The sequence below is a fragment of the Tetrao urogallus genome, assembly GCF_951394365.1.
Source record: "Tetrao urogallus genome assembly, chromosome: 5".
NCBI lineage: Eukaryota > Metazoa > Chordata > Aves > Galliformes > Phasianidae > Tetrao > Tetrao urogallus.
Window position 1 is genome coordinate 42,814,715 of NC_136818.1, and position 12,960 is coordinate 42,827,674.

At 32.9% G+C, this 12,960-nt stretch overlaps 1 protein-coding gene across 1 annotated transcript in view; it reads left to right on the top strand.

Moving 5' to 3' along the window:
- The window catches only part of KCNMA1 (potassium calcium-activated channel subfamily M alpha 1), a gene marked incomplete at both ends in the record, with an annotated part of 433,608 nt that overhangs the window by 313,833 nt on the left and 106,815 nt on the right, over window positions 1-12,960 (top strand). Inside the window, 2 exons of the mRNA XM_079535276.1 lie at window positions 5,747-5,856; window positions 8,246-8,314. Coding sequence (XP_079391402.1) covers window positions 5,747-5,856; window positions 8,246-8,314 — 179 coding nt within the window. The remainder of the gene's footprint in view (window positions 1-5,746; window positions 5,857-8,245; window positions 8,315-12,960) is intronic.

Sequence of the window (12,960 nt, forward strand, 5' to 3'; positions counted from 1 at the left end):
ATCCAGAAGAAAGGACTGATCATTTTGGTCTTTTACATTAAGTTGTTAGTAGACCTCTGACTGTGACAATAAATAAAGAACATATGTTAGAGCTGAAGCCTAAACTTCCTTCAACATCATTTGTGTATTTGTTTCTCCTCATCCAAATAACTTTTCAGACTCAAATGGCAAAATTTTAACCCTGTTATTCCTACACTTCTGAGGCAGTCATACTAGTTCTCTGGACAAAGGCTCTGACTGTAGCAGTCAGTGCTTCTTTTCATGTGCTTCCTTCCTCATTCTTGGGCACTGATTCCAAACATCAAAGATGCATTATTTCCAATCTCTTGAGTGTTCATAACAGGACAGGCAGCACTGGAATCACAAGGTAGGACATAGTTCACTTCAAGTTCATTGTGTAAGTTAGCAAAAAAGATCCCCACCAGAAACCGTGCCTTAAAAACCACACAAGAAAGCAACCAAAAAACCCACAAAGCCTAATATTATCATGTGAGAAGCCAGGAATATTCCTGTAGGGATGCACAGACATACAGCAGAGAGTCTTCTCAGAAAATTGTGAAATTTTTATTAAGATATCCTTTAGAATCCTTTCCAAAAACTGAGACCACAGATTCTTATGTGTCATAAATATTCCAGATTATTATATTCAGTTGAAAAAATTGCCTGTTTTCTGGACAAAAATAAATCCTGTCTCTTCACTTTTATGTCTGTAGTTAAACTTCTTGTATCTCTACTCATGTTCAGGTAACAAAAGCTGTTTTATTTCAGTAAAGCCAAATTTGGGAACTACCTAAGATTCGTATATAAGATAATCTTGTAATAATTTCAGTACATTGACAAATCAGACTATCTCAGTGAGAACAGTTCTGAGCTGAAAACTGAGCTTTTCAAGGCACTTTACCCCTTCACTAAGGTAGAAACCATCATATTGATTATGAATATTTCTATACTTGTAGAACAAATAGAAAAATAGCAAAAAGTTTGTTTTAGAAGAAGAAATTAATGCCAGTTTTGCTGACATGCTCATTTACATCAATATACAGAGTTAGAGTAGGGTGCAGATAATTAAATTAGGTTACTTTACATGGCACAGAAGAAATGCTGTAAAACGCTGGGTAGACTGTGCTATTATTGGTTATGTCTACTACTTAACTAAGAATGAATTGTCCAGGAAACTAAAATGGATATCATCATTTTTGAGAAGGTTTGAGTGTTAAAATCTGAAACAGAATGAATGTCCAACAGAGTACATACGTCTTTCCATGAGAATCCAAATCAACTAGTGATAGTAGAAGGTTTATTACTTCACTTAACTGAAAGGATGCTCTTTGTGCAAGCTATCTCACTCCAAAAACTATTTGAAAGAGATAGCTATTACTAAGTGGTGTTTGTGAATCAAGAGTGTATTGTAGAAGAGCAGCTACGCTGATCGGAATTGTTAAGTACGACTCCTTTGAAAAGAAAGATGTGCATTTCCTAAGAGGACTTCTGTTCCTTTGCATTTGGAGCTCTGAATTTAAGTATGTCAGAGCCTCCTAAATTTCTTGGGCAAATGTAAGTTGAGTCTAACACAAGTTAGGAGATTGCCAGGAAAATTTACTGAAACCTCTCTATTAAAAAAATATATAAAAAGAAAAAAACTTTGAAATGTGTGTTGTTTCCTCTTTCATCATAATGTGTTTAGGAAAGCCATTTAATAGCCATAAATGTTTGAGCAGTCAAACACAAATGAACATGATTGATGGTGACATTGTACACGTTTAACTCATTATGTGTTACTTTACAGCAAAATGGTTTGTGTAAACAGTCTGCCCAGTATTAAAGCTAAAGTAAACTAAGAAACCTCAAAATATTATTTTTGTGTCTTATATTTTCCTTTTGGTTTTAGAGATGTAATCTCACATGGAATCTTCTATGTTCTTTTTTGGCATTGACCTGAATAAAAAGAAAATTAGCTCAAAAAGAATGTGTGATACAGTTTTAACAAAAAGGTTCTGTAAACATTTAAAGGAAAGAAGATTGTCCAGCAAATCTTGAGGGAAAAATGTAGATGATGTTTACAACTGTAAACTGTATTTCAATAATCTATTCATAGCAGAAAGTGCTATTGTTGTGTGAATAAAGAAGTTGTGACTCTTTAAAATTTGGAATGTGGTGCTTGAGTGTAACACAGGTTCATAAAATGAATAAGTTTTTGTGTAAGCATCATTCGTGGTCTGAAAAATGATCTAGAGCAGTTTCAGTTCTTCTTTCAGCTATTTTGAGAGCAGGAATGTGGGCTCTTTTATCAACTGTGCTCACACTCACATATATGTAATTCTCCCACTACATTTCTTTCTAATCTAGCCTGAGAGATGGACATATTGAAACTGCAAAGATTTATGGCATCCAGGTGCTTACATGCACTGATGGAATATGTTAACTGACTTTGTATTTATTTTTGGCCACCTAGGCAGCAATAGGTTGTTCTGAAGTGTGAGTCTGGGGTTTGCTTGGTGAATTTCTTCTACGGAAAGAGAGCCTGAAGATGGGGGGGGGGGGGGGGGAGAAGAGCAACTTGTCTGTATATTGTGAAGCTCCTCAGGGGGCTGCATAATCAACAGAGTACTTGGTAATTAACATTTTTCTTCCTTTGCCAACTACTTCTTCCAGGCTTTAGGCCAAATACTAATGTAGCCTGTTTTCAAAAACATTTATTCTTTAAAAGGCCTGCCTGAATAGAATCTTTTTAATCATTTAATATAGCAACTAAAAGCTGCTGTGATTGAGAACTGTGTGCTGATTAGAAATAATGTCAATCCTTGAGGAAAAAGTAATATATTTGTCCTGGACTGAAGTCTACCACAGAGTGTGTTTTTCAGTCAGCTGTTTAAAGAGATCAAAACCAATCTGCCTTTTACATTGTGATTGGATAGAAATACTGTTCTGTTTTTTAAATTTCAGCGTTATTTTTTAACAGTACGATTCCTATAGTTTTGAATCTAAACCCAATTGAAGCCAGGCATCCAAGGAGATTCCCAAGATGTCTGAAGAATTGCATCTCATAGTATTCAAGAATACTGTCTTTTTTTTTTTTTTTAACTACTACAATATTCTACATTATCATGAGCAATGAAAAAGCACATAGATCTCTCATTTGAAACTAAAGCCAATCTGAATTAGTTATATGGTATTCTATAAAACAACAATTTTGGAAAATGTTCTTGCACACAGGAAGAAGTGTGAGAATAGTTGGCTGAGGTTGAAGAATTTTTATTACACTTACAAGTGCTGAAGAGCACTTGTTACTTTTGAGTTAGGGAATGGAATTGAATAAAGAGATAGTTGATAATTTATAATATTTAAGAAAATCAGATTATAAGACTGCAAACCTCAGAAGCTTGCAAAGAAAGTAGGAACTGGTTTTAGCCTTCTACGTATCTGTCAGATTTCAATACCAATGTCTAAATGTACAGTAAAACCAAACACTTGCACAAGCAATTTCCGTGGACTGAAAGGCATTATGGGTGAAGATGGGGAAATGTTTAATTTCACAAGTTCATTTCAGCTACCATTCAAGAATAATCCATTCTTATTTGCCCTTTCCTCTCATGTATGTAGTTGGGAAAACAAACAAACAGAGAAGTCCACCAGAAACAATGCTGTGGAGAACAGAATTATAAAAGTAAACTTCAGTAGATCCTTAAGTCTGAGTTTAATGGGTGGCAGGATTCTTGTGTTATATGGACATAGAAGAAAGCATATCATAGAAGAATGCATATCATTTTTTAAACTTCAGTTTTAAAATCTTAACTTTAATTTAAAAATCCTACCAAAATATAGGCTGAAGAAAATTACATTAGATTTGCTGAACTCTGCAGGTTTGAATTATAAGCACACAAGGTATATAAGCATAACATGCCAAAACCAAAGCAGATACATTGAATAACTGAATCAACAAGAAACACTAGGGATCTGTACCTGATTAAATTAAAAAGAATATATTTTTTCTCCTTACTGATCTGTAAGGATAAGTGAAATTAATTGTTAATAGAAGTTATATAGGGAAAATGCCATGGGTCTGAGGCAGATAAAATAGAAAGATATTTTCTTCATTAGTAATGTTTTATAGCATCTCATATATCAATGATTCTTAAAATTCATTTATTAGTATTTCACAGTAACATAAAAGAAAGTATCTTCAACATTGTAATGAATTTATGAAGGTAAATGTAATGCTAACCAGTATTTATGAATCTTGATCACTGCTTTGTAAATGAATTTTGTTATTTTCCAGTCCTTTCGTTGATTCTTGGCTAAGAATGTGCTTGTTACTTTATTTAAATTCTTCCTCCAAATTGAAACAGGTTGCTTAAAGAAAAGAAAGCCAGGGAAGAAACTAGAAATGAGAAATTGAGTGGAAAACAGCCTTACTCTTATTTTCTTTATGCCATCTTTATGCTTTTTTTCTCCTTGCACATTTTTTCCAACCCCAGGTGGTGTCAATGTAAGAAAAAGCCATGAAATAGAGCATAAGTAACAAACATATTGCTATCATTACTGTTTTTTACCCAGTCTGCACTTTATCTGTTTTCTGTATATAAAGAGCTGCTGATCAGCAAAATTTGCAAGTTTCACATAAATAAACGAGTTATAAAAAATGTGATATGACTTCTCTGTGTGTGGTGGAGAGTAACACAATGCAAATCTTTTCTAGCATCCCACATGGTCTCCGAATGGTGAAACAATGTATATGGAAAAAATTTCTCTTGATTGTTTGCAGCCCACATGTCAGGGAGGAAATGATTTGAATCCTCTCCATATTGCAATTTGTTCTTGCAGTTTTTTGGTTTTTTTTTTACTTCTCCAGAACTGAAGTAACTTCTTACCTGGCAGCCTATTATCAGAAAAAATAAAGTAAAATAAAATAAAATAAAATATAAAATAAAGAATTGTATTTAATATTTCACTGACTTCTTTAGAAGTTTGCTATCCTTTTTCTTTTAAATATTCCTTTGAAAGAGTGATTTTTTAATTTTTTATTTTATTTTTTAATGACATAGCAGGAGGAAAAGACTGGTGAATCCAAAATTTAAACTAAGTATGTAGGACAAAACATATATAAAATACTACACAAATCATGTTTAAAATGGCTGTTGCAGTATATTTTTAATACTGAAAAAAAAAACAACCCACAATTATTATGTCACACCAAATTCACCAAAATCTGACTCGTTTTCTTTCAACAATAAAATATGTCTGAATTTGGCAATAAAGCTTTTCTTCAGTTTCTGTTCTAAAACACTTATGACTGTTGAAACCATTTCAATATGTCTACTTCTCATTGTTTCCTGCTAGCTAGAGATGCAGAAAATAAATTTTCAGAATTTTTAATGATTTTTTTTGTGTGTGTTTGTGTGTGCTAGCCAAGTTCTGAACAAGGTGAAAGCAATTGAAAAGTAGCAATATAATGCAACCATTTCACTAGGGAATTTTCAGAAAAAGAAAATAGATGTTTTTCCTCAAGCTCTCCATTTCCTTATTTCATGTCATGCTAAATGTTCCTGCCAATAATCAAGTGATTCGTTTTTACATAGTATGTTTGATTGACTGTCCTTTTTCTTGGAAATATTGTCAAAATACTTGAGTGACATACCAACATATTTACTTAAAAATGTATACATGTTTAAAAAGTTGTTCATAATTTGAAATGAAGTTTTTTGTTTTATTTAGATCTCTGTATCTATTTTTTTGTTTCATTTTTTAGATTGAGGAGGATACGTGGCAGAAATACTATCTGGAAGGAGTTGCAAATGAAATGTATACAGAATATCTGTCTAGTGCCTTTGTGGGTTTGTCCTTCCCTGCAGTTTGTGAGTAAGTAGAAATACATACTATTAAGCATAATTATTTACATGCTTTCAAGTGAAATCAGAGATTTCTACAGGAGATGTCACTTTGCTACAGTCCTAATGTTGCTACATCAGATGAAATCAAATAAAATAAACATTAAAATAATCACAGCATGGAAGTATTCCAAACATTATAATGCTGCTTTCTTATGAGATTTGGAATTAAGTTATTGTAAATGAAACCATAAATGTTTTCAGTGTTGGACAAATTAATCAGCAATCCATTTAAATTATTTACTTGAAAGAGCTGTCCTATTGTTTCTTTTAATGAATCCCATTCTTTGAGTAGTGTTTGTCAGCATCACTGTCTTGGCTTATGTCCCATTCCAAGAAAATCATTCATTAATTGAGACAGATTTGGTGCAGTCATATAAGCAGTGTGGTGTCCAGAGCTTTGTAGCACTGGTTGCAATCAAACATGTAGTATATAACCATGGTCTAAGCCATACTACTGTTTTAATTTTTGAGACTGAAAATACTTACATTTGTCTTACATTTTTTCTGTGAAAGACACAATTGTACGCGTAAGGTTGTTCCAGTACATACCATAGCCACAAGTATAGGACAGTTTAGCACAGTCATATTTTCACATCTATTTAATTAAAAGGTAAAATATTAGAGATATTAACTCTGCATTTGTCCAACATATTGTTGCATATTGTTGCAATTTTTGTACATCATCTATATTTCGATGTGGTATATTTTTATAACAGTGCTTGTCACAGAAATAGATTTCACTTTTGTGTCAAGCTACTAAAACATAGGCAAGGCTTAACATTTGTCTGCATTCTCTCTCAGCTCCAAAACAGATTATTTCTTTTGTGAGAGTATTCGAAGAAGTAGCTCTTTCTAGCCTGATGCCAGATTAAGCCCCTGTCTATTGCAGAGTAAGGCATCATGAATTCTCTGTCAGTGTTAAGTTCTTGCTTCTATATATGAATTGTTTTATTCAACTCATCTGAGAGGCACTTTTAGACTGTTAGGACTTAATCAACACATCATATGCTCACTACAGTTTTTTGCCTCTCTGAAGCAGTGATATTGGATCAGTCTATAGCAGTTTTTTTTTTTTTTTCCTGAACTCTGAATTTTATTCAGTGTTGCGAACATGTCGGATTCTAGACCCCACAAACTTGAGCTCAGCTCAGCTAACAGCTGTCAGACTCTGTCCTGACATTCCTCTAAATAAAGTTTTCTCATCTTCTGTCTGTGAGTAAAATCAGATTTCATCTGAATCTGCCAGAGAAATCTCCTTGTATTTTACATTTTCCTTCGAGCTCTCTCAGAAACTTTCCTTTGTCCCATCCCTGCAAGAGGCCAGCCATCCCCTCTGTCCCTCATTCAGCCAACATGTACATGCTAAATAGTCTCCTTAGACACACTTGTGAGACAGCAAGAGCCAGCATGTGAAAACAGAGGTTGTAAGTCTTATTGTGCTCCCTAATGCCATGTCAGCTGTCCAGTCAGAAATATGAAAAGGCTGCTTCAGTAAAGGTCAGCACACAGTAAACTTCAGTAAACTCCGCACAGTTCTTTATTTCGTGTGTTTAAGTTACAGAGGTTTATGTTTCCATTATAATTATACTATAATTGAAAGGTGCGTGGAAGAATGCATGACCAATTTCATCGAATAGGAAGCAAGTAGCATGAAATTTGCATATATTTCAATGATAACATTGTAAAATCACTGGTTTCTGGTTATTAAAAAAACTTTAATTGAGGATTTCTTTGATTGCTCTCACAGTAGTTGTCAGCTTCAAACAAGTGTTGCTGTACTAACTCCACTCTCCAAGTTTATAAAGAATATTATACTTGTTTTAGTAAATTGCTACTAACAACTAAAAAAAAAAGAAAAGTGTATTAATGTATCAGCATGCATTTTCCCATGTGCTGGTCAGAAATAGCTTCCAGTTATGCTGTTTCTCTGTCATAGAAATTGATAAATGCTGACATACTATTAGTGTACTCCTGCTTTTGGCCAGTATATATACACGTTTTGTGCACTGCAATCAAAATATGACTAAATTTTAGCAAAGATTTGAAAAATTTCCTCAAGACATCCACTGCTATAGTCAAATGCAATTTTATGTTTTGAATTATGACAGTTGTTATTATATCTTAAGTAGATCTAGTAATGTAGTAGTGCTGCTTAGGATGTGTTCTCAAGTTGTCAGTTTATAGTACTTATGAAGAAGCATTTATTATCTTCAAAACAGAAAGACTTTAATATATGAGCTATATATTTTACTGAAGACTGGGTAAACATCTGAATGAGTGCAAATTCTCAACCATGTCTATTTATACAATGTCAGTTGTGAAAAAGGTCTGACTCTTGACCTCTTGTCTTCCTGCAGACTGGTGTTTGCGAAACTAAAGCTCTTAATGATAGCCATAGAATACAAGTCAGAAAAAAGAGAAAGCAGGTACGTCCAAGACTACAAATTCTGAAGTAGGAATGCACTGTCAAGAATTTTGCCTGCTTATTTGAGAATAAACATAGATGTCCTTATACGTTTGATAACGTTTCAGAGTATAATTGTCATGCCATCACATTACACCATTTTATGTAGCGCTAAAAGGCTTTTATTTCTGCTCTGTTTTTCCTCACCCAAATCGATTTAAGTTATAATATTTAGTGTAAGGTAGGGGTACAGTGTTATGTGTCCACTTCCAGAAGTGCAATTCATTTTTATTTAAACAAAAACATACCTTGCTCAGTGTTTTTTGTTTATACTCTGTCAGCTTTAAGTGACAGTCCAACAATCCAACAATTTACTGTAAATAGAAAAGTGGAAAGCAGGTGTGGTATCAATAGTAATTATGATAATGTTTATTTCTCAAAATAAACATTTATAAAATAATTTAATATAAATCAGTTTGGAAGAGCCAGTCTTCATAGGATACAGGATATATGGAAATATAGAATAAACATTTATATGGTATCAGTTACGACAAAGGATTTATATATGAACACCGTCAGGTAACTCAAAGTTACACGTAGTTTTGAAATTGCCAACTGATTGACACCTTTTTTATCTGACAATAAATTTCCTGATCATAAATCACTATAAATTCATGGACAGAAAGTGTTTCTTCTTTTTGTACAAAAATTCTTCTGCATGTGCTCTGTGACATGCAGAGGGGCGTATAACAAAAATCTGGTAATTCTGACTTTGATCTGAATTTTGTTTTCTCTGTCAAAAGTGACATTTGTAAGTGTTACAGTAAATCTGGAGTTACATATACGACAAAATAATATTTTTATTGCCACCAATTACCTAAACCTTTGAGGGCAATTGTTTCTCCTCCAAGGAGAATCAATTCTATTATTTGAGCTCATGCCATGATTCCTGAGGTTTTGAAAGTATATTCCTCTATAAATGCCTATATAAAACCTATGTGGGACACTTGACACAGAAATCAATTATTGCAACTACTAATGACAGTATTTCCATGGCCTATACTTGATTTTGCTTGATTCCTTCCTGTGGGGTAAGTGATATATGAGGTGGTGTGTGTGATACTGGATTTTACTTTTGTCCACATTATGTTAATTAAGAAATTGATTATTTTTTTTTCGCAACAACAGATTTTTTTAATGTTTCCAGCTCATCTGGGCTTATCTTAAAATAAATGCTTTTCCATTAGATTACTAAATTCTGCATTTGCTAATATAAAGTACAAGTAATGTAAAAATATTTTTCCTAAAAGTTTAATCTAAATTTTGTAGGGGAAAAAAAAAAAAAGAAGAATGCATTAGTAACAGCAGTGGTACGTTAATATATTTTGTGATTACAATATTTGGAAAATACTTGATTTCCTTTGGCTCTCTCTGACAACTATTGCCCAACTTTAGGTTGTCATTACTTTGCATGTCATTTAGTTACATAAGTGCTAATATTGCAATCTTTTTCAGTAATAACAGATAACTCATGGCTTTCATATCATTATTTGAACTAACTTCAATGGAAGTTGGTTTGAGTTCTTAATCACAAGGTGATGCAGAAGGTCCCACAAAAAGTAAAACAGTGTGATCCAATCATGTATTTCCTGTTACTCAAGTCCACAGAGGTAAAAGTTCACAGTGAATTAGTTTGGTAGAAAAGAAATTGCATTAAGCTATACTAATGAAGGGATGTTAACAGTTGGATTTTACAAACATATATAACGGAAAGAAAGCAGGTAAACTAAGTAGTCATATCATTTTATTGACCATGATCCACAGTAGTAACTTCTGACTTTAGTAAGCAGTGATAATTTTATAGTCACTCTTTGGAGAATCGAACTGCTACCTGCAGGATAATTTTACTGTTCTACTTGTCCCTGTGTTCTTCAACACGTGTTGAGTACATATTTCTGGCTTTTATGCACTGGAGCCCCTTAATCTAATCAGAAATGTAATATAACAAACCTTTTTCTCACTTCTTATGTTTATTTACATTTCCTTGCATTCTTAAATGATGAAGAATTAAGATAAAAAGTAGGATAACATGGTTTACAAGTGAAAATGGTCTTTGAACGTGATAAATTTATCATTTACCAATTATTTGTGTTGATTGTCTTTGGACATACTTTACCCTTCACATCTTCATTTCTTCATTGATAATCCATAAATGTGAAGAGAAAATTAATTATGATAACATTCATTCTATCAGGAGGGTGATCAACAGGAGATATGTACTCGTATATTTTATGATTACAGTTTGGATTCATATTTTTAAAAAAATACTGAGAAATTTACATAGTTCACAACAATAATTACTATAAATAAAAGACTGCAATAGTATCAAGGTGGTACATTTGTAGAAAAAGCTATTTTCTGCTACATCTGAAGTAGGTATAGGATGAGAAAAGTTTCAAATCATTCCTTCTGCCAACTCAATGAGAAGATCTTACACCACTTTGATTTTTGTGACTAGTTTTAAGGCATAATATTAATATAATATTATACATATATAATACGTATAGTATATTGAGGTAAACTATATATCTGATTAGTTTCATCTGCTTTCATCACTTTGCAATGACTGCTAAAGCAACCACAAAGTGAATTGTGAAACGTGTGCAGCTCTCACAAGTGGTAATTTAAGGTCATTATATACTTTCTAATTCCCTGTTAAAACATTCACCTCAGTGTTAAGAAAAACATCGCACTATCATTTTGAGTGGGTGACAGAATTTTCACTGACTATTTTAGTATCTTCTTTAAGTTCTTTAAAAGTTTTTTCACTTTTGAAGTTATGATGTTTTTGTTTTATTTTTTTTTGCAGCCAGTCTCCTTGATTCTGGCTTTCTAAAACTTTATGCTAATTCTACCATAGGGAATTTGAGATCAATAGTCATTTGAAATCATCAGAAATCTATCCAAGTCAATATTAGTATGCCAGCTAGCACTAGCTGAGCTTCCTGCTCAGTTTTTTTTCATTTTTTCCTACAATTCCTATTAAAGCTACAGAAAGATGTATTAGATTGTTCATTGTAAACAAGTTATGATTTTAAAAGATTGCTTAAAACCAGAATGTGAAAGTGCTCTGAAGTAAAATGAGCTTTGCAAGCCCTGATACAGGTAATGTATTCTTAGATACGATAAATATGGAGTCAAATAATAGCCAAAATATGGCCTAATTTTTATTTATACAATTGTTTCTCATCAGGGTACTTAAAAGATTAATTATAGCTATACTTAAATTTATTTAGATCTACATTTATATAATTAATAATATTTGAATTACTGCTCAGTTATCACAGAAACCTTTCAAAGTACAAAATGTGACTGACTTTAGAGGGTTTCTGACCAGCTACTGAGGTCTGCACTTTAGTTGTTCCATATCACAGTATGAGACATTCCTCCATCATTAATATTATAACTTCCTTTATCTCTGCAAGTATTATAGTCATTGTTATTAAGAAAAAGCATTTTGTTAGTAAATTGTTTATATACCTGGTGAAAACCAAATACTTTAAATAATGTTCTTAGTTCATTTACTGGAAGGTTTTATTTCACCTGTAGAAAAATATGCTGAAGGAATATGGGGAACATCAACCTGAGTGTGTCCTAGCAGAGTTTACTCAATGGATAGCAAAAAATATCAATTTTAAATGCAGATGTTCAAACTCCTCGTCTAAAATTCCTTTTAGTGATATTTTTTGCTTCATTTTTCCTTGTCTTTTTTTTCCACATAAGCAAGAAGGAAAACCTAACCTGGATTCTTCCCTTTTGCACCTTCTGTTTACTCCTTTTGTTAAATTTTCTCTTTGTCGGTCCATATATTTGTCCTCATTCTCAGCGGAAAAACCTTTGAGCCTTTGAGACTTTTATATAAAGGTTTTTTTTGCTTTTGCTTTGATGTCAGTTGATTTCCTATCAAAGTGTTTGATTTGCAATTTTTTTCTTGTCGTTTGCAGAAGCCGAAAGCGGTATGCCCTCTTCGTTACCTTTCCTTCCAACCTCAATCCTACCTCCACTCCTTCTAACTTCAGGACTAATTCCTTGCCAAGAACACAGGAAGATAACAACTTTGTCTATCTTTCTCTGTATATGCACACATATATATACATATATATATTCATCTGTCTATGTGTATATATATATATATATATATCTATATGTGTGTATATTTATATATGAGCCCCCAATCTCAAAAAGGAGACAGGAATAGCATTTTGTCTCTCTGTTGGTTCTTGTGACTCATGCACTAACTTCTTTGCAGGAAATATAAAATACAACAGTATATGTTTTAGGCTTTTATCTTTGTCCCCTTAAGGAATCACTGGTGTATTAGACTGCTACATTTGAAAAATAGACTTTACTGTTAGCACCTCCTGTTGTCTTTTTTTCATTTGTACTGTATCATGACGATGTAGTTTTCGTCTTTACCAGCCTTTGTGCTGACAATCGTCTCCATATTCATAAGTTCATTGATGTCCTTCTTCCCCTAGTCTTCCTTCAAAACACGTCTGAGAGTACAGTGGTTCATTTTCTCTTGTAGTCTCACCTTCCATTAACAACAACCTAATGCCTGATTCTTTGCATTTTGAGCCCAGTTAATCATAATACAGTACTCATTAA